Source organism: Mugil cephalus, chromosome 11 (assembly GCF_022458985.1).
Source record: "Mugil cephalus isolate CIBA_MC_2020 chromosome 11, CIBA_Mcephalus_1.1, whole genome shotgun sequence".
Classification (NCBI taxonomy): Eukaryota; Metazoa; Chordata; class Actinopteri; order Mugiliformes; family Mugilidae; genus Mugil; species Mugil cephalus.
In genome coordinates this window covers 8,311,354-8,336,649 of record NC_061780.1, presented here as the reverse complement: position 1 = coordinate 8,336,649, position 25,296 = coordinate 8,311,354, and the positions used below count along the sequence as shown (strand labels likewise).

At 43.8% G+C, this 25,296-nt stretch overlaps 2 protein-coding genes across 3 annotated transcripts; both read right to left on the bottom strand.

Annotated features, from left to right (window-relative positions):
• Positions 1-984: 984 nt before the first annotated feature.
• On the bottom strand, positions 985-6,191 carry prpf31 (PRP31 pre-mRNA processing factor 31 homolog (yeast)). Its single transcript, XM_047598683.1, has 14 exons — positions 6,026-6,191; positions 4,872-5,081; positions 4,720-4,780; positions 4,505-4,588; positions 4,311-4,408; positions 3,671-3,777; positions 3,122-3,291; positions 2,850-3,007; positions 2,665-2,754; positions 2,346-2,473; positions 2,011-2,083; positions 1,540-1,668; positions 1,350-1,448; positions 985-1,262 (listed from the first exon to the last, which is right to left on the bottom strand). Exons 2-14 carry the CDS (start codon positions 5,079-5,081, stop codon positions 1,149-1,151), a joined length of 1,521 nt encoding a protein of 506 aa, XP_047454639.1. The 5' UTR covers positions 6,026-6,191; the 3' UTR covers positions 985-1,148.
• A 148-nt stretch (positions 6,192-6,339) lies between these two features.
• On the bottom strand, positions 6,340-25,274 carry lmtk3 (lemur tyrosine kinase 3). 2 transcript variants are annotated; one of them, XM_047598916.1, is made up of 16 exons: positions 25,016-25,274; positions 22,652-22,800; positions 22,197-22,344; positions 21,213-21,286; positions 20,889-21,007; positions 20,481-20,568; positions 19,463-19,611; positions 19,252-19,336; positions 19,031-19,152; positions 18,064-18,213; positions 11,671-17,944; positions 11,412-11,575; positions 10,710-10,843; positions 10,011-10,351; positions 9,846-9,930; positions 6,340-7,791 (listed from the first exon to the last, which is right to left on the bottom strand). In XM_047598916.1, exons 1-16 carry the CDS (start codon positions 25,104-25,106, stop codon positions 7,658-7,660), a joined length of 8,307 nt encoding a protein of 2,768 aa, XP_047454872.1. In that variant the 5' UTR covers positions 25,107-25,274; the 3' UTR covers positions 6,340-7,657. The 2 variants fall into 2 exon arrangements, with proteins under 2 accessions (XP_047454872.1, XP_047454873.1); XM_047598917.1 differs by having other exon boundaries at positions 22,667-22,800.
• Positions 25,275-25,296: the final 22 nt, after the last annotated feature.

Below are 25,296 nucleotides of genomic sequence, written 5' to 3'. Positions count from 1 at the left end.
CGTAGTGAATGTACCTTTACCCAAAGTCACTTCTTAATCACATGCAAAATACACAGATATCACTAGAATAAATAAGAGTTCGGTTCAAGTCAACTTCCCGCCTTTAGTCAAGGTTTCATTCTGTTGATGTTACTTCATCCTAGACTCCACTGTGTTCAATGTACCACCTGGTATTTAAGTGAAAACCCTATACAGTGAATGTGCACTGACAAAAACTGTTTACATGTAGAGTTTAAACGAGAATTCTGAAATTCTGGTGGTAGATTTAACGTGTGGGTCAAGCGGGAAATGTCTCGTCTGCCGTGGTCGTTCGTGTTTCACATCGACGAACAGGTTTTAATCTGAATCTGGTGTGGGACACGTCCCACCTTGTCGTGGCAGTTTGAATGGAGACAGACTTTGGAAGACTTTTCCATTTAACAACTCTAAAAAAAAAAAAAAGATTTGTACTGCAGTTAACATTTATGTTGTGTGGTCAGTTTTCAGGCTTTTTTGGTGGGCGGGAGGGAAACGGGGGAGGGGGGGGGGACTCGAGGATGTGAAAAAGTGAAATACAGCAAAGTTCAGAGAGATTTTGCCTTTTATAGATTCTATTTTTGGGGCTTTCAAGGTTTTCAGAAACGGAAGGTCAGTTGAGAAATTGCTAAAAATGTGAATTTCAAGACATATTTACAATTTTTTTCTCATCACAGTTCTGCATGGGAGATGTCAAAGTGAGGTTATAACAGGATTGTACAATTTCAATAAATACTTTTAAGAAATTACACGTCAGTGTGTGGTGTAAAGTCCCGTCATTCCCTCAGAGAATAAGGAGTCGTGTTATATTTTAGCTTGGATTTAATTTGGTAAAACTGGTTTGAATTTTAAGGAGAAGATGTCTGGTTGAGCAAGTTAGTGCCAGCCTCAGGAAAGTAAGTTGAAAGGCTAAAAGTTAACCAGTATTATATTTGAATACCTTTCTAAAAATGACTAGACGCTACGGACTAGAATATTCACATGTTTTATTAAACTGGAGAAATCATAGTCAAAAAAAAATGTAAAAATAAAATACAGGATAAAGCACAATGCGACACAAATTACAAATACTGTGACTCCGCAGTGTAGAGTGCAACTGTCCGTGTGCAGGGTGACTGTGTGTGTGCATGAGTTCACATCTTAGCTTCTTTCTTGACTTTGAGGAACTCTGCCATGTTGGAGAAGTACTTCTGGTTGGCTTCAGCCACCTTCTTCTCTGCGGCCTGCGGGTTCACAATCTCCAGCCCCTGAAGAAGAGAGCACGATAACCGTGAGCTAAATGAGCGGAGGACAACAGGATATCCAGTGTTTTTACTTTTATTTATTTTTTTTACCTGGAGAGGAGTGAAGGCTACGCTGGAGCTGGTTCCTGAAGAGCGATCTCTGACAGTGGACTTCCCTCCGTATGTCATGCTCTGCTTCTGCAACGTTCTCTGTAGTGGAAAATAAAACCCGAGATGTTAGAGGTGAAGAACAGTGCGTCAGAGAGCCGAGGCAGAGATGAGAAGTCGTGACCGCGTTTACCTGGAGGGACTTGGAGATCCGGGCCTTGGTGGCCTCGTTGACCTGCGCCTGTCTGACTCTGCCGCTGCCGCTCTTCCCCAGCTGACCCAAACTGAAGCCCAGATCCTCCTGATACGCATCATCTTCAATCTGCGAGACCAAGTCAGGAAAAAGATCAAATCCCCCCGTTTGTTTAAAAAAAAAAATTAAAGAAAAGTCACCACTAGCAGGGCTGCTTTCAGTCCTAATTTATCTCAGGTTTGATTTGACTAACTATGACTATAAGGATTTAATTTTTTCCTCTCATCAAACAAAACCTTTAAATTCAGTGACTTTACATGCAGTTGATCAGGAAATGATATCCAATGTGATCAAGAGTTTGTTTCACTGCTGTGTTTACAATTAGTGCAAGATACTGAAACATATTGGTGCATGAAAATGACACTGCATTAAAAATAAATCTTACACAGAGAAAGGAAAACGTGTACAGACCTCTGCAAAGGTCATCCTGTTGGCGTGTTTCCTGATCTCAGTCAGCCCGAGCCGCTCCTTCATCTTTCGATACCTTCAGAAAAACACATAAGACCGGTGTTATGCTGTGCATATATTTATAGGTGATGGTGCTGTGCTAAACTTGGCTGTAAGAGTTATGCAAGCCTCTTCCAGCTTGTGCATCCCTGTTGTTGTTGAATGTTTGACTTTATTTCATTCTGAATGTTGATCCGTTTAATCTCAGTGATACAGAGTTACATCACTACACTGCCATGCACTTTAATCTGCAACTGGACCAGGAGGCCGACTTTATCGCTAGTGTGGGGACCGTGTACCTTCTTCCTCCTCTCTTTTTCCTCTGCCCGTCCAGAGGAGCTGGCAGGGGTTTGACCTGCTTCACTGGTGGAGGCTCCTGCCATTTGTCAAACTTCCTCTCAATCTCTTCTTTTAGATCATATCCAACCTGCAAAAAGAGACAAGTTTTAAACCCTGAAGGGACAGAAATAAATCACTCCTTGGTCCATGTGCTGTGAGGTGACCATGCAGCATTTTATTGTGAAGTGTTTAAGTTACTTTGGCGTTTAATATCTGCAAATGCACTCAGTGAAATGTAAACTTGCATTAGTGCATTAATGTCTTCTTTAAGATAGTCACCTTGCCGTCTGAACTCTCGTGGAAACTGTCCACTCGTGCAGCCAGAGTGCATTTTGCAGCAACCAGACGAGCAGCCTTCCTCCTGAGGTCCTGAGGGAACATATGATGATATAAAGCAGTTAGCCTACATGCTTCAGTGCAGAGTGCGGTGGATTCATGCTGGTAAGGTATGAACGTCCACTGACAGGTGGTAGCGACTGCACGACGTCACAGTGGTAGATGAAGCCCGTGTGAGGAAGCAGGGAGGTGCTGCTGAAGCCAGACAGAGTTCTCCGCTGAGCTCCCAGCAGCATCAGGTTACAGGCCGGCATCTTCGAGAGGTTAGTGAGGCCACCAGCAATACCTGCAGCCAGAGCGGGAGTGGTGAGGAGGGGGGGATAAATAAATAAATAAATCACACACACACATTTACAAATGTACATGGTCTTCGCTGAGGGAGCCCGGGTTTCTCTCTCACCCATGATCTTTGCAGCTGTCGACGCTCCAACAATGATGGAGAGATTTGGGGCGATGAATGACATCCTGGATTCGACATATTCGTATATCCTGTGTTTAGACTGGTTCAGCTCCAGGGCCATGTCACAGGCCTCCTCCAGCTGCTTCAGTTCATCCTCACTCAGCAATGACCTAAACAAAAAAAAAATCAAAGCAATGCACTGTTAGAAACCAAGAAAGAGTTATAACAGACCACCAAAGCAGGATGAACACAGACATTAACATTATTTTAATTTGATTTATATTGCGTCATTAATTATCCTCTAAAGACATGTTTAGACCTCAGAACCTGAAACTCTCAGAGGAAGCACTAAGGTGACGGCGAGGAGGAAAACTGCTCCATTTAGCTTGGCCACTAATTGCACATTCTGAGTTACTGGAGTGGTTGTGGCACATTAAATTATGAGTTACATTTCATGTTGCTTCGACATGTCTGTGAAAAGTATCAGTCATCAGAGGGTTAGGATGTTGACCTGCTGAATCAATGTAAGAGTACGACAATTAGACTCACCCCTGTGTGGTTGAGGCTGTGACGCTCACAACCATAATAGTGGCGTTGGTAAGGATTTGCTGCAGAGTTTCATTGGTTTTGCATTTCTCCAAATTGTTTCCCAGTTCCTTAGAAGGGGACAAAAAAATAAAAAATAAGAGGATGCATGATGTTCAGACAATATGCCAGAAAATGTACATATACTTACACACGCACATAATAAAACTATAAGTGTTATGTAATCCTCTGGTGCCACAAGCTTACGAAGCTTTAAAGGCCCAACTTATGCACCAATTATCCAAAACATTGAAATCAATAGCAGGTATAACCAATGGCATTAATCATTACTAAAAATGTCCTGCTTGGAAAACTTGGGTCAGTGTTGCAGACCAAGTCAACCAGGGCAATGTGGGTTGTTTCTGGATGATGTAGTGAAACAAGTCAAATCTAGTGTCCCTCCACAGCATTACATCCACTGGTAGATTGATGTTGTGCCTGATTCATGTATAAATTGTATATTTTTACTGTCCTTCTAACGCTGTGCTGTCACACATTGATCAATAATTTAATTAAAAACGTCCATCTAACATGGTTTTAATTTACTACTTTAACATTTTTTTTTCTAATCTGATTTAAGATCTAAATAAATACGTCCACTCACCTTGACTGTGCGGATGTAATCTAAAGAATCTGGCACCAGAGACTCGAGCTCTGGAAACCTCTTCGAGTATTTGTCTCTCGTAAACTTGTGAATGATATCTGAAAACAAGGCAGAAACACAGCTCCGGTTACACAGAAGAACTTGCAGTCTTCAGACCGAGGTCGTCTGTAACCACAGATCAAAACCCTACTCACTGAGCTCATTGTCGATCTCCACTGTGAGGTTGTTGGCGGCTACGATCAACCTGTATTCTGGATCAGCTTCCACTGGGCCTGAGACTAAAAGAAAACAAAACAACAGAATCACACAAGAGTGACTGATTTCACATTGAACTTCTCAAATAAAATACAATGTCATGTTCACTTTAGAAAACAAACTACAACAGAAATGAGGGAGGGATGATACTCACCCTCTGAGTTCTTGCGCTGCTTTCCTATATAAACTGATATTTTGTCCATGATCTCTGAAAACTACAAACATAAAAGAAGGTTATACAGACATGACCAGATGTATTTATACAAATATCATATTTGTGTGCAACTCTTGTGTGATACAAGTCACCTGTTTGCTATTGCGGAGCTTGGCAATGGACGCAACGCTCTCCGCTTTACTGTAGTCCACCTCCATCTCCTCTGGAATGTCTTCCAGCCCTCCTTCTGTCCTTCCCTGGGTTGGCTCTCCATCACTATCGCCCTCCTCTCCCTCTGGATAGTCCTCCCCTTCATCTCCAGCCTCCTCCAAGTCAGCCAGGAGCTCGTCCGCCAGAGACATCTGCAATCAAAAGGAAAAGTGAGATGAAGCAGAGGTTCAATGAGATGAAGCTACACAGATCAGGTCTCCCAAGCAACGTGTTGCACTGTAGAATAGTTTTAGTTTTTCTAAACTACTAGACTGTGTGTAATCTGAGATTTGTGACAAAACACAGAGGAACGTGAAATAACGGTCCTCCTGGTCTAGGTGCAAGTTAAATTAGTTGAATAAAATGAGGGATCTGCTGTCAGAAGCAATGATCAAAGCACAGCTGAGACATGACAGTCACAATATAATTTATACTGAACCAGGTTAGAAAGGTGACAATTCAACTGTATCAGTGTCATAAAACGAGATGCAATTATACATAGTACGATGTACAGTGAAATGTATGGAGGATGTCCTCTGTGGTGCTGTTTAACTGAACTGAATTAAACACAAAAGTGGTTCTGTTATTTAGTATAACCCACTCACTACAATCAAGTTGTCAGTAAAATAGAAACACGTGGCAGTGTAACACATTACGATTCTCCAAAATTAAAATAGTTGAATCCACAGTTGTCTCTTTTATTTCATGTTTTAACAAATGCTGAATACCATAAGCTTAATGAAAATTTAGTGCAGTTCTGCTATAAGAGAAACAATTAATCCACTAGTGTACCCAATGAACTGGCAAGTGAGTATACACACTTTTTGTTATATTTAGATTTTAACATATTGCCCAACATTTCATTAACTCGTCAATTAATCAGTTAACACCCGACTAAAATTGCTTTGTGGCCCTTTAGACTCTCAAACAACACCAATACAAGTAAGCTATTGTAAATAACATGAAATAATAAAGCTGCTGCATATATCTCCCCGTGGCTAATACATTCAACATTGGATTAAACGTTGTTAGCTGGCTAGCATTAGCAAACGTTGGCTAAACGTTACTAAACGCTTTCCAGTTAACGTTAACTTACCTCAGGAGTTCAAAACCCGGTCGACAAAGAAACCAAATAAAAGCGCCTGACGGAGTCGTCGAATTCTAATGCGTAGAGGAAAAAATGCTGTTTTCCTCGTCTGTTTTCGGTTTGGAGTTGTACTCGACTGTGTGTGGTTTGTCGCAGATTAAATACGTAGCTAGCGTCGCAAGGCGTTATGGGAAATAGTGTCACTACACAGTGGAAGCCAGCACTGGCCTCCCAGGCAAGCGATACACGGTGTTTCATGGTTATAAATCCAGTGCTGTATCATTAGAAACATGGCGATTTATTAAAACAGTTCAGATAAGAGGTTCACATTTTGTAGTTTTTATTTCCCCTTGTTTATACATTACCCCTTGAAAACCATTCTTTAAACAATACAAGTTTAAACGAACATTTAAACAGACTAAACAAATGGACTAGTTGAACCTTGACTGCATGATGGACTGTTATTAGTATAAAATGGAATAAATTAACAGATACAAAAACAAATGAGTTATTTACTCATGAAGGGTTTCGAGTTTTCATGCTAAGCTACATTAACTGTCATTAAACAAGATAAAATAATGTTAAGACAGCTAAAAATTCATTGACATCAGAAAATAATGAAACATTACAAGACATAGTTCAATACAGATTGGCATATATTAACAAGTAAAATTATACAAAATACTTTTTTAGCAATTAAGACGTTTGGGAAAATATTTTGATTTATTTGTTATGAAGATCTTAGAGAAGGTATAACTTAGATGCATTCCATCCCAAACAAATTATAGCTAAGTTTATATATGTTAATTGCACCAAAGCAAATAAATAAATAAATTGATAGATCGATAAATAAATATATAAATAAAATATTGCATGGAAACCAACTTTACATAAATACATAAAATAATATTATAACTATAGAAAGGAACACAGTTAAAGAAATTAGAAATTAGTGCTTTTAAGAACTAAAAGTGTGAAGAAACATAGCTTGTTTAATTTTCCGTGCACTCTAAGAATACATCTAAAAGTAAACAGCTCTAAAATGATATTGTATACACTTGTATTATGATATTTGTACAAATGCTAAGGAGTATTCTCAAATACGCAATTTCTGTTTCAAATTGCTGTCTACAAGAACAACTGACTGACTGACTGCAATGGAAAAAGGTCTTTAATAAAGAGAGGGCTGGAATCCAAGCGTTTACATAGACAGACGAATGACTGAAAAGTGCATTCCCCCTGCACCCGGGGAATAATACAACAGAATGAAGCAGAAAAGAGAAGAGAAGGTAAGCTGGTACACAGCAAGACTCCCACTGCATAGCTGTCAAATCTGTTTCAGATTTTACTCCAGGCTCCTCTTCTCCTAGCATATGCTGCCTCTTCCAAAGACCTCAGTAGCCAAAGGCTATGAATAAACTCTGTAAACAGTGGCAGGCAGGAGCTCAACGAGCTCTGACATACAAAATCCTGTCGCTGGTAAAACCTGGAATGTGTCCAGCTTTTAGAACCGGAGTCTCAATCTTTCAGTCGCCTACTCAATAAAAAAATATCCTCTGGGTGAATGGCTGGTTGTTGGGTTAATTCACTGGCCAGTCCGAGAGGGTTCAGCTCTTAAGGTTCCCGTGATGCGGAGTAGCATCACACCAAGTGGGGGTCGTTGGCAGGGCTAACAGTGAAGCGTGATGAAGTCACTGGATTGGCCCCCACAGGCGACCTTGGTTTGATTGATAAATCCTCTTTCCTTTTTGATTCTCTGCTTTTGACGTGTGGGCCTAGAAAGGAGAACAAAATTGAGCACAAAATCAGAACTGTGCTACTTTTAAAGGGGAAATGAATAGTACGTCTATTGGTCCTTGTAGTGCGAACTATGTCTGAAATAACACCTTTGCTCAAGACAAATACTAAAAAGTTGAAGTTGAAAAGATGTAAGAAGTTAATTTTTGGAGTTGCCATTTTGATCGAATACGTCACAGGGCTGGTTGGATCCGTCTGAGCACCACTGGAAATGGACGAGGATTAAACGGAAAGAGATCTTCAGCTCGGTATAAATCCTGCTGGATTCTTTTGAACCGATGCAGTGTGGAAAACGAGCAGTGGTACCACTAAGAGTGGAAGAAGTGGTGAAACCGGTGGTTTGGAGAGAAGAGCGTGTTGGCAACGCTACCTGGTGTCAGTTTGGCTATTGCACACCAATGCCATAGTTTCAGAGTCCATCTGCTGGACCATTTAGGTGGATGTGGCAGTGCTTTCACTGAAAGATGTCTGAGAGGAAACACTGCAACACCACGTTTGTAGCAGGTAAGCAAAGCTAGCTGGAATCACACGTTAAAATGCAGGATTGATGCAATATAGAAAGATCATCAGTTGACTATCCTTCACCATCCGTCTTTCACAAGCTCTCTCTTCTCTCTTTCACAGTCTACCCCTATGGGAATCGCAAAGCCAACCAACCCCATGGCGTCACAGGCCACAGTACGGAAAGATGGCGGCACCCATACTAAAAAACATATAACGACTGCAGTATTTTCTCCTTATATGCAAACATTTGTGAATAGTGTTAGTGTTGTATATTGTTCTTAAGAGCGGAACTTTGTCTATAAAATGTGGTTTACTTGATTAAGTTCTTCATTTCCACTTTAAATCCACCGACTTTAGGACCACAGAAATATTATCATGTATTATCATGTCTAATCCTTACATTAGGTGCAACCAGCCTTACAAACTCAAATGTTCCATGGTTTCATTGTTGGTAAGGTACGAGTAGGGGGCCTTTTGCATGTCTGTGCCCAAATAATTATCAATACAAAACATAAGAGTCAAATCTAATGCGGAAAAAAAATAATAATCTATATCTATTAATATAACCACACTGAAGCAAGATGGCTTTAGTTAAAAATAACTCAAAGGGAACACATGCTTTTCCTTCTGAGCTTTGAAGTCTCAACTAAAAAGGCTAAGAAGGATCATGAAAATATCTAATTTTGGTGCTTCTGTATGTGCACAGCGCAAAAGGAAATTCAGAACCCCGACACTCATTACTCTGTGTAATGACGTGATGAGTGTACGAGTGGAAGTCAAGAGAGCAAGGGAAAATATGTCAGAAAACACGGTTTAGCCTTGCATTGTTGAATGCAGGATTAATGTCCCTGCTCAGTTCCACGTGTCACAGTGTCGAGGGGGATAATTACGGGAGATTAATTCTGGACGCATATTTGGAGAGGACATGGTTGAACTGAAGGTCTACCATTTTCAGTGGGTGTAGATCAGATAGTGGCAGTCAGATTTTATTACACCATTAGTCAGCTCAATGTGGAGACTAACCGATGCTACATGTATAAAAATAACTGCAGACGTTATCTTTATTGATCTAAGAGCCAACAGCTATGGTGCTGCAACGAGGCTCTGATGTGCTTTAAGCTGCACCAAACAAGCTAAGACAATCACACTTGTGATACTAACATGCTGAGGTTAGGATGTAATGTTTACTGTGTTCACAGATTTAATTTAGCATTTTAGCATGTTAGCATGAACCAATGTTTATCTAATAATTATTTGTTCATTAGCCAGAGGGTTTGTCCAGATGGTGGCGCCGCATATCAATGCCACGACAGTTCATCTGGTGGGATGCATGTAGACAGGATTGTACCAAATTTCAAGCTCCATTATCAAATAGAGAAAAAGTCAATGGACATCAAGCATCCTATGGGAACCATTAACATTGACTGTACATTCATGGTTCTTAGACAATGGGAACATCTGGGGCGACTATGACATGACTTAGAATGACATGTTTCATTCTGTGTGTTAATGGTGTTAATGACCTTACCATGCAAATCCAGCTTTGTGCTCTTGACAGACACGGGGGCTGGACTTGTGGGAGCTGAATTGCCCAGCTCATTGGTTGGAGTTTCCTGTTGCAATGAAATTGTCAGTCAGTCATCATTTTATTCCACCACTGGAGTAGATCAGTTATAACATGACTGGGAAATACCTGATCGAAAAGATAGATTGTGACATCATCAAAAAAGGACACATTTCTTCCTCTGTCCTTGTCTCTGTCCATCGGCTCCTTTGGCGATTTCAGCAGACTCCTCAGCCCAACGCGTTTGTCCACGTCTGTCTCTGTCACCACAATCACCCTCCGCGAGCTTTCGTCCTCCTGCTCCTCCTCCTCCTCCTCCTCCTCCTCGGGGTCGTTTCCTGATGAAAGTCCTCTCCGTCTTCCTATTCGATTCCCAATGGCCCCGTCCCCAAATCCTCCTTTACCAGATGGGGTGAGGGGAAGAGTCAGAGCCAGAGGAGGGAGGGCGAGAGACAGGCGGGCTAGCTTTGCTATGAAAGTGAGAGTAGACATTACACATGAGGATTACCTAGCAGGAGTCTTTGCTGTCGCCTAACAGAAAACTAACTAACCGAATTAGCATTTGTTATATATATATTTATTTAAAGAACATGGTTTTAAAATATATAGGTTACTAGAAGAGATACGCAAATATGATAATTATGATCTCTTTTCTACGACCTTATTATAGCTTATAGTTGTTGCTATGCAGAAATAAGTGGTTGAGGCTCAGGCTGAGGTTAATTGAAAGTGAGAAAGAAACACAAATTGATGGGGAAACAAGGCAAATGTAAGTGTTTGAGGAATACTGAGACTATACTATACATGTTGTTGTTGCAGTATCATTACCTTTCATTGCTTGGTTTGCAGAAGGTTGAGGTGTCGTGGCCTCAGGTTGTTCGTTCACAGTGAGTGTCTCTGCTTTATTTTCATCAGACTCTGTGAGGAGCTGTTCACTGAGGGCAGCTTCCTCCTCCTCTTGGCTAAAACCACGACAGACAAAAAGATGAAAACATGAATGTTAATATAGTGTTTATATATATTAGGGCTGTCAAAATTGACGTGTGAAGACGGATTAATCCATTATCATGATTAATCTGATTAAAATTTTCAATGCAATTAACTAATTTCCAGAGCAGAATGGCTCTGAACATCTCTGGTAATGCATTTCATGTAGTTTGTCCAAGTAGAGTTATGAATGAGTGAATGATCCGGTGGTTTGACAGGCAGCAGCACCAACCAATAAAGATGGAAGAAACAGCACGTTTGCCCTCTCAGTGGGAAATTTGAGTACAAAAAAAAAACAGACGGAACAGTTGACAAAGCATTATGCACACTCTGCAGGAAGGAGTCTTTTCACCAAAGCTCTTCCACCTTAAAATATCATATTAATGCAGAGCATAAGTTAGTCGGGGATTCTACTAGCACTTTGCCAAACTAACCAAACAAACCAAGCTGATATTTGCAAGGAAGCTGGTAATGCTGGCTTGCAAATATCTGGCCACAGCAGCATGTTATTCAGGATAAGATTTTCAAATTCAGCCTTCATACCTCTCTTCTTCTCCTTGTTCTTTTACTGTGACCAGCTCACTGCTGCTCTCTGTGACTTGTTCCCCCCAGGGCCGGAGCATGACCGTGTCTTTGACAGTCGATCCCCAAAGCACATTTGTTTTCACATTTTCACAGAGGGAGAACTGCAGTCTTTCCTCACACACCTGAAGCAACAAAGTAAAGCGATAAAGAAATAAGTGAATGGACTTGAATAGGTCACAATATGAGCGCTACATACATCATGAGAAAGGGAGCTCACCTGCATCATGAGGCCATTCTTAGCGGTCATCTTGGAAAGAGATCCCTGGTCCTTGACGTCGGGTGTTTGGCCTGCTGGTCTCTGTTCACCATGCCTCCCCTCTTGTGGTGACAGAATGTCTTGGGAATCCATGATCATCGGTTGGAAATATTCTGCCAACTTATCAGAGTTATCAGATATCCTGTTTTCCTTCAAATCCATCCTGCTACCCTCGGGAGTGGAGGAGTCACCTATCTCATGACCTGTATCACTGCTACCTTTCGGATCGGGGGTTTTCTTCAAAGACAAGAAAAGATCCCCCAGAGTTTCTTCCTCATCTCCAGATATGCAACACAGTTGCTCCAGTTTTTCAAAATCCTCCAAGGGCTCCTCATCCAAATCTTTCCACTCAGAAATGAACAATTCTGGTACATTGTTTAGGGGAGGTACAGAGGGCATTGCAGGGGATGTTTTCTGGCACGGGCTATTATGATCTTCCAGACTTTCTACACTGGATGTAAGGTTGGTCTCATCGTTCAGTGTTATATGCACAGTGGGGATCTTCAGATTGGCTGAGATCCCTTTACTGTGTGTTGTAGCAGGTGGTGATTCGTGCAGAGATTGCTCTGAGGCATCTGTGTTGTTAACTGGGGAAATATAGGGCTCTGTGCTGTGTGCTATGGAAATATAGGGCTCTGTCTCAGTACTGCCAAGAAAGTCGTCTAGATTAATGTGACTAATAAAGTCCTCTGCCTCTGTAACAGATGGTGGTGGACTCGGAAAAGAGTCGTCTAAACTCTCCAATTTATCATCTTGCACGTCAAGATCTATGCTTGGTGGCGGACTTGGAAAATCTACCGAGCTGAAATTGTCAAGCGGGGGAAATGACTGATCCATCTCATCCTGTGCATCAGGGTCACTGGGTCTGGACTCAACGGGCATGTCTCTACACTCGTCCTCAACTTTCACAGTGCCTGTTGTTTCTTCTGGGTACTGTCTAGCAAGCCATGGTTTCTTTTCCTCTTCTGCAGTGAAGCATGATTCAACATTTTCCAGATCTGAAGAGTTAAGAGGAGCTTCAGTGATGCAAATAGATGCATCAGAGGTTTTGTTCTCTAGAATGTGGCTGAAGTTGTTCGTTACAGTAGACAAGTCTGCTTCTTTGTCACCATCTACAGCTGATGTCTGCTCGTCTGTCTGGATCCTGCAGAGTTGATTCTGAGGCCATCTGTTAAAATCTTGATTCTCCTCTGTCTCTGTGGAGTCTAACCGACCTTCTCTGTCCCTGACTGGCTCTGCGCATGATGTAATCTGCCTCTCTCCTTGCTCCAAGGGCTCCTTCTCTGGTATTTCAATATTCTCCACTTCAATATCTGAGCTTTCTCTTCCTGGATCACTCTTAAAACTGTCAGTTTCCCTCAGATTCTCAACATTTTCCTCCTGTTGTACATCTTCTACAGTCTGTTCATTATCTCTGTCCTTGAAGTCCCACATTTTCTTCACAGGAAGGTTGCCGCTCAGTCTTTGAGTTTCATTGTTCCAGGTTTCTTCACAGCCCTCCAAGACAGCAGGGTGAGGTTCGCTTCCTGCCAGTTCATCATTTTCTTCCGTCTCCCAATACTCTTGACCCACAACAAGTCTCTCCCCGACCTCCCACGCCTTGTTACCAAAGCCAGAGAAATATTCGGATCTCAGTTCGATTCCTTGGCACCTCCTCTGTGGAGAGGCCCACTGGTCATTTTCATCAGGCCACAAGCGTAAGTCGTCTGACTGTGAAAAACGGTGGCAGTCGAACTCGCCCCTAACTACTCCAGATGGTGAATCTTCTTCATCCTCCTCCAGAGCGCTCCATAACTCTTTAGTTGTTGCCTCAAGCCCCTCACAAGAGTTGTTATCCACATTGTTAGCAGAGTCCATCTCTCTTGCTGCTCCCCTCATTGGTGACTTTTCCTTCGAGGCACTACTCAGCTCTGCAGCAGCGTGCTGTTTCTCCATCTCTATCGTGACCCTCTCATCCTCTCTGCCGTCTGAGTAATGAAGGTTCCTCAGGCCCAGCTCATTGTGGTCTATACCGGGCCTTTCCTCACGTCCCTCCAGCTCGTCACCGCCCTGGTCATCCCAGGGACACACAGAACCACTCGCTGTATCATCAAAAGGCCTCCCATCGTCTTTTTGCCGAGTTTTATCTTTAAGTGTGACATCATTGATTTGAATATCGCACAGTTTAGATGAACTGGATTCTGTGTTGTCAACTTCGGATTGTGCCACAATTTTATTTTCAGATTTCAAGGAATTCAGTGCACTGAGGTCACTGATTGTCTCTGTAACACTTGTGTAATCATTGTTGCTTGCTCTAAACATGCTGTCCTTTGACTGGCTGCCAGACTCGATCAAACTATTTGTCTCAGCAGGGCTCTTGGAGTGTAGATTACAGCCGTTCTCTGCAGAGTCCTGGTATTTGTAATCTGTTATTTTAGAAATTATGCCATCAGTGTAGTGGCCGTCTATCACATAACTACCGCTGTCTGCGAGGCCTTTCAGTGGCTCAGCGTCTAATTTTGAAAATAACTTGTCAATTAGGTCAACACAGTCGTTGGCCTTGGGATCATCACACAGCAGCTCTGACTTTCTGTTCTCGTCATGGAAAATGCCAGAATCGTCCCTCTGTGCAGACTCCAGTCCTTTGCTTAGCATATCTTTGTCATTAGCCAATTGAGAAATGTCATTTTTAGACGCATGTGGATACAGTGCAACGTTCTGTTCGTGCATCTCAATAGTTCTCTCTTCTCCAGTTTCCGTTTTGATATTTGACGTAAGCATGCTATCTCGTAATGGGCTCTTTTCTCCCATCTCTCCCTCCTCTTCGGTTTTCTCCTCTATCCCAGTCAGTATTCCCCGATCACCTGCTCTGCTGCTGCCCGGCCTGGAGGCAACAAGGCCATCAGTGCTCCTCCTGTTCATCCCGTCACCCTCCCAGTCACTGTCACTGAAATATGCAGAGTCTCGATGTGGTGTTTCATTTCCCAAGGCCCGCCACCCGCTGCCTCCCCCTCCTCCTCCTCCTGACCATGAGTCACTAGGGGTGAGGCAGTCAATGGAGCTGGAAGTCATAGGTGACAGGACTGAGTCAGTTGGGGTTACGAGTGAGACGTCAGAAGACGGGTCCCAGTCTGGAGTGGTCGGGGTGGCAGCAGGAGTGGGTGCCTTTTGGGTAATATGACAAGGCTGTTTTTGTCCACTGTCATTGTGCTGAAATGAATTTTCTCCTGTTGTGTCCTCAAGGCATTCATTATCATGCGAAACCACATTTTGAAAGCTCTCCAAATCATCTGTTTTCTCAGGGTCATGTGCTGTGTCAGCCTTTGTACATGTTTGATCTCCTCTCTCGGGGCTGTGGGCCCGTTGGTCACCTTTCATTACTTCACCATTTCCTATAAGAGCAGCCTTTTCACTTTCATTTGTACTGAGTGATTTGCTGTCATGCTGTGTCACAGTGTTGGACTCAGTGGATTCAGTAGGAGAGTGCTCTGATTGGCCTAGTCTGGCAGGTAAGGCAGGGCCATCTGAACACACCTCCTCTTCTTTCTGAGAGGCGAGTGTTTGGTTGTGCAGTAAACCATTTTTGGGCATGATCTCTGAAAACACAAACTCACCAGACTGGCAGTGGTCCGCAGCATTGTTCCCTGGGCTGTCCAGTTTGAAAGGTGGTTTATTTGATCCTATGTGAAGAATTGGGATCTCGGGTTTCATGGAAATCTTTATCTCACTCTTCTTAGCACGCTTGGTCACTTGGGCATAGATGGCCTCAGTTTGTTTATCATCTTTGCCTTTGCTGGATGCTCGTATGGAGCTCTCTGACTGAAATCTGATGGTCTGAGCAGAGTTTGGGTCTATGCATATGGACTCATATTCAGGGGACAGTGGAGTTGGGGAGTAAGCTGAATCGGCATCCTTCTTGTTTGCAGCAGCATTCTGTCTTGAAATTATTTCAGTCAGAAAGGTCTCTGCTGATTGGATCTCTTTCAGGAACTCCTCCCTGGTCATCTCACCTCTCCGTGGCTCTTTCTCAGTCACATTGATTTCAGACTCTTGCTTCTCAATAGTGATCTCCGAGAGGAGAGAGCGGGATCTCCGTATACCTTTTGAATAGGCCTCCTCAGCCTCTGTGTATGAGGGAAGGCCAGGAGCGCAGACGTAGGGACGCAACCTGGATCCCGCAGGATAGAGGTATTTTACTGGATCGCTTTCAGATCCTCCTTCCATATCCATCCTCCCTGTGTCTATCTCTGTGAGAAAAAGATCCCCCTGGAATGATTCCTTAGTGACTGTATTGTCCTCAGCTCCCATCCTTTTGATGTCTTTCTCTGGTCCCCATGAGTGCCCCGCCGAGCCCAACTCTGTGATCAGCGACTGGGAGCGGCGCATCCCTCTGTTGGGCAGCACAAAGTTCCCCCATCTCTCTCCATCCCTGTTTTCCTCCTTCTCCCCAACCCACGGCGCCTCTGACTTGGAATCACTTGACTCTGTCACACTCGATATCTCGGTCAGAAATAGATGCATTGGGGATTTCTTGGCTGCAGCGACACGTTCTGCCTGAAGTTCAGCATCTTCCTTCCAGATGGCAGGCAGAATAGTGTCCAGACGTGACTGAGTCCTTTTCATTCCTCTGAAGAAGTTCTCGGCGGCAGCTGGGTCTGCATCTTCAGACAGGCTGGAGTGAGTAACAGTTGTCCCACCACTGGGCCTCTCAGGGGACATGAAAGGAGAGTCGTCCTCATCCGAGTAAGTGGGACTCGATGAAGACTGCCTGTCAATCTGAAAGTTTGTGGGCTGAGTGCGGGGCAGATTTCGGTAAATAGGTCGCAAAGGGTTCTCTCTACGAATCGGAGAGTCAAAGTCTTTTGCACGTGAATAAGAAGTGTCCTTGGAGGGGTGCAATGACGCCGCAAGCCTGGCGTCACTTTCTCTATCACATGACAAATCACAGGATAGCGGGTCTCTGGTGGATCTCTGTATCTGCGGCCTACTATATCTTGAGTGAGGGTCGGCCGTGCTGTTGATGGGGTAACTTTTTTGTGGTTTGGAGTGGGGAGGGAGAGGGGGAGGACACATCTGGGGAGGCTGAGGGTAAATCGGGTGACTTGACGGGGGAAGAGAAGGGGAGAGGGACGGGGAGGGGGGTAGCGTCTGTCGTGGCCGATGGAGGCCAAGGTGATCAAAGGTAGACGGTGGGCAGGTGCTCATGTGATGGGGGTCCGTCTCAATTTTCCCACTGATCGTGTAGTGAGGCAGTCCCCTGCATCCGTGCGGAGGGGCAGGGAGGGGGCGCGAGTGAAGGTGGTTGGCTGACGACATGGACATAGAGCGAGGCTTGGGAGGGAGGACCGGAGCTTGAGAACTTGAGGACGATTTTTTGTCCACGTCATGGCCCTTTGTCTTCTCCACTTCGTCATCATCACCCAAATCGACGACTGAGAAGTCAGTCACTCGGCTCGAAGTGTCCCTGAACTCAGCCACACCTGTGTTGGGCACCTGGATTTGGACCTCACTCGACCGGACAGTCTGGAGGCCCCTGCCAAACTTGTCGGAAGAACAATAAGGGACTCGCTCTTTTCCCAACATTCCACTGCGAATCTCCACAAGCTCCACGTCTCCGGGGCAAATCGAATCAGAGCGGAAAGAGGAGTGTGGCTTTCCTTTGAGAGTGGGTGACTTGTCTTGGGGGGTGTGCTCCTCTAGTCTGATGTAGTACTCGCTGGCGAGGGAGGGGCTGCGAGCACTTATCACCGGGACCACAGTAGGAGTGTCCAAAGACTGCCTGTGATTATTGTTCACAGTCGGGATTGGCTGAGGAGGAGGAAGAGGTTTGTAGCCTCGCCTGGCATGAGCCTTCTCCCAGAAATATTCAAAGTTCAAGCCTTTGCTAGTTTCGGTGACTGTCAGGATGTCATCCAGTTCAGAAGAGGACGCGGTGATACAGTTCCCCACAGGGTCCAGCAGGGGGTAGGAGTTATCTCTGCCTTCCCTGGCATACTCTCTCTCTCTTTGCCGCTCATTTGCTGCCGTCTGAAATGCAGGTGGACGGAGCAAGTCCCATCGCCTTTCAAATGACTCGTCACTTTCCCCTCTCCTTCCTCTGCCCTCCTCATACTCCTCGTCCTCTTCATCTTCTTCCCCGACACTCCCCCTCGCCATTCCTCGCTCGGCAGCCAGAAGGGAGGAGAGGAGGAGGAATATCTCAGCTACCGAAGGGCGCTGAGATGGAGGTAGCCAGCAGGACTGCATGATCTCATACCTGCAGACGGGAGCGTAAAATAAGAGGACATAAGTTTGGAGAGACTTTATTACTTTCCATTGATGGAATCATAATTTATACAGAATACAGTTAGCATTAGTTAAACTGTAAGTACTGACCAGTAGTCTGCATGGGAGAGTTTGAGCCTGGGCTGGGCCAGTGTGATCTGCCTCTCCCTAATGACGAAGGTCAGCACCTCTTCATCACTCAGGTGCCTGTGGGGCTGAGAGCCAAACTCAAACAGCTCCCATATCACCACCCCCAAGGACCTGGAGGTAAAAAAGAGTCGACATGGTGAGAGACTAATCTTGTTTTTTTAGGTGTTTTTTTTGTTATGTAATGCTTTTACAGCAACACTTTGTGTAGCTCTGACTTCCAGGCAGACGAGACATAAAACAGAGATCTCTGAGACAATCGAGATGTTTTATCATACTGGAGAAAAAATGTGTTTGGAGAAGGCATAATATGATAAATACTCTTAGATGCTCTTCCTGTGCTTGTGCGTGTTGTTGCCAGAATATTTTCTTGTTGGCTCATTCAATAAAATTGAAAATGGAGGTTGTAACAGTGGAGCCCGAGGGTTCAGCCTTGTTTGCTTCATTTCTTCATGACTCCCTGTGGTATTTCTGGGTCTGGATATTGCGCCTATGATTGCTGACAAACTGAAACGGACGACTAGACTCTACTTCAACAAAAATGAAATAACACTAATTGTTTGTATTTGTGTTTAATGCAAGTTTTTTTTGTGATACAGCTGCTGTTGCACCTTTAATATCAAGCCAAGAGTGCAATATTTTTAAAGGTTGGAGCCCAAATCAAGATCTGACTGAGACTCTTAAAAGAGGATTTCAAATTATTGTCACACATTACACTGTGCTCCAGTGTGTCAGGATTAAGAGAAATTCAGTTAACTTGGTCGTTATCAGCTTAATTTGTTTTTGTGTCTGAACTGGTTTTAGATAAGGTGGTAAAATGAATTCACTAAAAAATTTCATTATGAACTGGACACCACTATAACAAGCTTGGTTTGTCAGCTTAGATTTAACAGCACTGTTCATGTACAGCAGGGTTAATTTTAAAACCTACCACACGTTGCTGGTCTTGGTTTGGTCAGTAACTATGAGAGATCCCCGGTACTCTTCCAACAGCTCAGGAGCAATCCATCGCAGTGGGATCCATAGTTTGTCTGGAGTCAGGTAATAGTCCTCCTTCAGAACGACATACAGCAAGAATGATTATGGGCTTATGTCAGCCAACATGGATAGATGCTGATTTCAGAGTAGTGCTTTTTTCCCTGAGACACCTACCTTATAGTGGTTGTGTGAGAGGCCGTAGTCTCCGATCCTAACAGTGAGGTCTGAGGTCAGAAGGCAGTTCCTCAAAGCCAGATCACTGTAAGCACAGCATACAAACTGCTTTCAAACGTTTGCCCGGTTGGTTGAAGATGTTTATCACGCTGAAAGTTTCACAACCGCCTTGCTTATGATAGGAATCGTAAGGCTGAAAGCCAGGACTGACCTGTGGATGTAGTTGTTTTCATGTAGGTGCAGCAGACCTGAGGTGATCTCAAAAGCCATTCTCTGAAGAGTCAGGAGGTCCCTGGTCGGCAGGTCTGGAGTCATCCCATCTGACTTACGCTGGGCTCGGAGATACCTCTTCAGGTCACCCTAAGATCACGACAATGATGTGTTTTGATGAGTTGCGCTGTATGTGGGTCTAAGTGGAGAATGAATTAGTGCCAGTTTGGCCACGGCCGTGTGAGCCAAGTGTTTTGTTCAGTCTCCTAAAACAGAAATAAAAACCTGCAGCAACCCCATAAGGGCAATGATATTTGCGACTTCTGCAGTAAATACATCACATTTTAGGTGTTCTCCATCACACAGCCTCAAAAGCAGCAGAGGAATTGTTAATGAGCTGGCAGCCTTTGTGCTAGTCATTTGTGCTCCAAGAAGGGCAAGGAAATAAAATGAGGGCTGTGTAACAGGATGAAAAATATCTGTGCGGAAAGGAGGATATGGGGGGTTTTATCAGGGAGGGTAATAGCCATCTTTGAGAACTGCAGAGTTGTTTGTCTTCTCTCCACTGTGTTGTGGTAATTGATCCGCTTGTGTGTTTGTTTGGCCCAAGAGTCCACTCACACGGATTTCTTAATCAGCCGGTGATTGAACGGGCTAAGAGAAGGAAAACAAACCGACTGTACTGACGCAAAACTAATTTCAGAAATACCAGAGCATCCATAATACTAATTCCTGAAAAACAAAATAGAAGCACATTTAAATAAATAAATAAAACAATCCTGATGTCACTCAAACCTGCAAGGAAGAGTAGACATCCTGAGAGTTATACTACGTGGAAATGAACGGGATTAATAAGCAACAGGAGAGGTCTGCCAGTTGATACACAAGGCAATTAATTAAGCCTTAAAGATGCTTAAGCATTTGCAGCAATGCTCTGTGTACCTCCTATGACATTTGAGTGTTATTTTGTCCCTTCATGTTCCAATTTAACTTTGTCCCAGATTACGGCTTGTACTTACCAGCTGACAGAACTCCATAACCAGGAGGAAGGGGATGCTCTCACTGCACTGCCCCAAACACTGAAGGATATTAGGATGCTTAAGGCTCCTAAAGGAAGGAACAGAAACCAGAGATGAGGATGGATAGACATAGTGACACTATGTACTATCCACACAATAGTTAGATCATGACTAGCATTTTTAAGGACACAAAACCCATCAAGACAAATTATTATTATACTGAAATACTGTTTACATATATAACTTGGATGTGGGCTTATTTTAGATTCCTACTTACAGTAGCTTCGTGCTATCATAACTCCATACTCACATCCACTTGTGCTGGCAGTGCCTAATGCTCAGCAAAAGCAACATAGTCTCGTTTTAAGGCCTCAAAATGGCTACCCGAGATTTAGAGGTTTCTCCCACCTGTACGGCTCGCACTCAGCCAAGAACTTCCTCTGCTCCAGAGGGCTGGCGCTGACACGCAGCTCCTTCACCACAGCTTGAGAGGAGCTGCAGTCACACAGCACTTCAGCCAGGATAACCTACAAGAGATTGATGGACAATAACGTGGAAGGGCGCCCAGGAGAAGGAGGCTGGCACTAAAACAACTATTTTGAGTTAGGACTTGTGATATGGCTTGCAGCCAGAATTAAATCCAAAAGGGCAAGAGGATGTTCTAAGAAAGAAAACCTTAACAAAAATAAAACAGAATCTGCGGTAGCTGAATGGGAGGCGGGGTTGTGTTACCTTTCCAAACCAGCCATTTCCTATCTCTTGAAGGTAGTTTAAAGTGTGTCTTTTGAAGCATTGATATTTCGAGTCTGAAAGAAAAAGACAAGATGAGGGTAATAATGCTTTTAACATTAACAGGAATATGCTATGAAAACTGATGCAGTCAGGTAAATGCAGTACACACAGTGGATGCTGATATTGCAAACAACATTAAAGATCCATTCTGGACGTGTTTTGACACACAGCAAGCGACAGTCATTTGAAATACACAAATTCATCTGCAACTACCCTGATAATTGATTAATTGTTGAAGCTGAGAATCTGCTGATTCTGGTGACATTATTAAATTAAATGATTTTTTGGGTTGATTCTGTTCATCAAATGAAATTAAGACACGAGGACCTGACAAGACAAAAATGGATCGACACAGTGTTGGAGGAGACTGTGACAAGCATTTTTTCACTTTTTGATGTTGTGATAAAACATTCATAGGTGCAGCCTTACTGCAGTAAGGGTTTCTGCATCACCCTCGCAGAAGTTCATGCATTTATATCTTACACTAAGCATCCAGCAATATTTTGTCTTTAACAGATTTTGGAACAATTTTAAATTTCGAGTTTAAACGCTGCACATACACGAATCCAAAGAAACAAAGAAACAATACATAAAAAAAAATCTTTGAACTGAAGGGGGCTTGAATAAAAAGAGAGACAAGTATTCCACTCCACTGTGTGCCAGCGCTATCTCTGTCTGTGGCCACTTTGGCTCGCTCACTCGGAGCCATGATGCAGAATTTTCTCCGATTAAATTGTTTCCACTTCACTGAGGTTCAGAGCAGAGTCCAGTGCACTCAGTTTAAGACCTTCAATGTATCCACATCAGTGATTCAGGTAACAGACCTCGAGGGAGTTTATTGCAGGACAGCACGTCATCTTCGTTTTAAGGCATATAACGCTATGCGTAAATGAGAGTCGGATGACGTTAGCTTCAACTTGTTACCTGCTCCATCCTGCAGGGAGGGGCAGTTGGGCCGGTCTCTGACTGGCAAGGTGTAAACCTCAGGGAGGGAGGGACATGATGAAAGGCTGTCCTCCTGGATGGGACTGGAGCCTCCAGAGCACTCCTCCCCATCTGCATTGTCAAACTCCTAGTCGAGGCACAACGCATACATAGAAAAATACAACATACCATAAAATCAGCTGTATTACTTCACATGATAATAAAACTGAATTAAGCATCAACTTTAAATTAAGAAATTAGAATATGAAGGTAAACACAACACTGTCAGGTCTGAAGAACGAGACTTGGTCGAGTCTAGTCCGAGAGACGACCATTTCTACATTTATATTCCTAGTCTTTATCGAGTCTGGCTCGTATAAGAACCACACAAACATGCACAAAAGGTGTGAGCAACTGAAAAGGCAAAGGCAGAGAGAGGTGAATAATTCTCTTACATGTTGAAGACTTACATTGAACCCCACACCTCCTCTCTTACAGCACAGACAGGTGAGGAGCAGCAGAACGAACGAGACGAGCCCCGAGCAAGAGATGAGGATGACAACGTAGGGCGGAGGAGAGAGCGACGCGGCCCTGGTCGTGGAAACTGGGCGGAAAACAGGAAGAAAATACAGGGAGAGGAAAGGTTTAATGCAGAAACTCTGGGTTTGTCGCGCTTCTACAAGGAGGGCAGTGACAGGTTTGAATCAGTGAGAACGAAAAGAGAGAGTTCACTGAATCAGAAAAGTGTAAAATCTTGTGATATAGGTGTTTTGCTCAGAGGGAAACCATTGGAGCGTTTTCGTACAGCGGCAGGGTTGGGACACAGTGGAAAACCCCAATGGACAGTTTGCTTCAGGGATTCGGGGAGAAAAAAAAAAGCGGGAAAACAAACTGAGCTCAAGAAGAAAAACATTGTCTGAATCAGTAAAAGAAAACAGAGACTGGAATCAAAGCTTGAAACCGGGAGAATATACCATTCCAGTAAGGAACAAAGCATGGGGAAAAGGGAAATATCAGAAACGGCATTCCACTCAGGAAACACAGTTAAGAAGCAGGGGAGGGTTGGCTGGAGTTATCATGTAGGTAAAGAGGAGCGCTAATTAGGAAGGGATTGGAAACTGGAAAAGAATTACTCAAATTGGGAAGGTTTGCTACTCAGGTGAGAGAGGGAGGGATTGGGACATTTGATATTTGTACCTCAACGTGGTCGATTGTGGGAAGTGAACCATCTGTAGAAAAGAAAAGGGGCAGGGCAGCGAGGTTAAATACCCTTCAGGTGTTGTTTATAGGTTCATTATAGCCAAAATGTAAAGGGTAAACATGACTAACATTTTCTACATGCAACAACATCTTGAAACAGTCAGGAGGTGTCCAACTCACACAATGAAGGACATGTATATTAAAACCAAACCTCTGTAAGTAAAGACTCAGCTCTTCTTTGTTAACTGCCTTTTAGACAAACATCAGGAGGTTATTTCAAATTCTACCACCAAATACTATAGTACAGTCTCAAAAAGGATGGGGTAATTTATATTTATATAATATGCTTTTCTGTGCTGTCTCAATTTATCCCAGGTTCATTCTCTGTCTCCCTTATAAAAATCCCAAAATGCATTCCTTCACAAGGTCATGATATTGTAAACACTGCATTCATAAATGGTAAAGTACGTTTAATAATTCATCCGTTTAAATGCCGTGAAAATTGGATCAAAATATGTTAAATTGTGTCATATTTTTGCTGGAAAGGATGGATCTCGCAGGATCTTGCGGATCATTCTCTATTCGCTGTTGTTGCGCTCACAAAAAAAAGTTTCAGCATAAAGAGAGCAGGATGCAAACAGGCAGCCAGAGAAAAGGTACCTGGAGATGTGCTCAGAATATAAAACCACCTTTGTATCAAACTGTAGGCTGGTGAAAGGGCCCGGTCTGTTGCTAATAAAAGAAAAATGGCACGGTGGATTCCAATGAACTATCCAGATGAGATCGAGCACATGAAACTGAGATAAATGTAACAGTCGACCGCGTCAACGTTTATCGCTGCACCTACAGAACAGGTGCAAAATGTAAAGTATAAATGACCTCCTGCTGGCTGTGCAGCCCCCTGAACACGCATCACAAACATAACTAGTGGCTCCAATCCTGACGCACAATTCCTGAGCAGTGCTATTCTTTCATCTTTCCCTAGACAGATGTCCAGACAGACACTGCATATAAATAGGAACCTAACACAGGGCCTTTTCCACCAGCCACTGTGCCAACAGCCCTTATCAAAACAATACACCACAATACAATGACTGCACACATTACACAAACACAACACTCTGCCAGCTCTTGGTGTGGGGGGTGGAGGAGACGGCATATTCAGGTTGGAGAAAAATAAAGATGCCAGCAGTGGTTAATAGGCTAAATAAGCTCCGGTGCCAAGCGGAGGCTATTTATAGACGAAATATCTCGCGCTGACCGACGATTTTTATCCTGCTATACGTGCATGTTGTTTTTAAAAGGCATCGATGGGAGGCCCGAGACCGAATCCCCCTCACCTCCCCCCTCCCCAGTATTTTCATCACCGCATGCAAATATGTTCCCCTACCCATCACCCAATCAGCCTCGCTCCTGCTATGATTAAGTCAGCCACATACTGCAATAACACTTCGCATTATGTCTCAAACTGATAACACAGTATGGATGTGGAGAGGCCTTTTCATGACTGACTATAACATCCCCCCTTTCTCTCCTCCTTTCTCCAGCATCACTGACAGGTTTTAAACCCCCTCTCCTCCCCCTCCTCCTCCTCCTCCCTCTCCTCCGACTCCTCTCACCTTCCCTCTGCGGAGCTCCGAGGGCTCTCTCCGGGCTGAAGTACGACATGATCGCCGCCACCGCTACCATCACCCAGCAGTGTGGCCGCATCGTCGCCGCGTCCGGAGCAACAACACCATCCGAGCTGTCGGTGTCCTCCTCTCTCCCGTCAACGCCGCCACGGTCTGGGCCGTCTCCGGGCTCACGTCGGTCTCCGTCTCTACCCCCCCTCTTCTCCTAATAATAAAGAGCGTCTCCTTGCCTTCCTTGTTGTGCTCTCTCTCCCCCTCCTCCTCCGCCT

Excerpts from the sequence above, each read along its gene's own strand:
- prpf31 (XM_047598683.1), bottom strand. The coding sequence starts at position 5,081 with ATGTCTCTGGCGGACGAGCTCCTGGCTGACTTGGAGGAGGCTGGAGAT. Across the intron at positions 3,778-4,310 it reads ATTACATCCGCACAGTCAAG|GAACTGGGAAACAATTTGGA; the intron begins GTGAGTGGACGT and ends TCCCCTTCTAAG. Across the intron at positions 2,474-2,664 it reads ACGAGAGTTCAGACGGCAAG|GTTGGATATGATCTAAAAGA; the intron begins GTGACTATCTTA and ends CTCTTTTTGCAG.
- lmtk3 (XM_047598916.1), bottom strand. The coding sequence starts at position 25,106 with ATGCGGCCACACTGCTGGGTGATGGTAGCGGTGGCGGCGATCATGTCG. Across the intron at positions 22,801-25,015 it reads CGGAGCTCCGCAGAGGGAAG|TTTCCACGACCAGGGCCGCG; the intron begins GTGAGAGGAGTC and ends TTTTCCGCCCAG. Across the intron at positions 19,153-19,251 it reads TCTCACACAACCACTATAAG|GAGGACTATTACCTGACTCC; the intron begins GTAGGTGTCTCA and ends GTCGTTCTGAAG.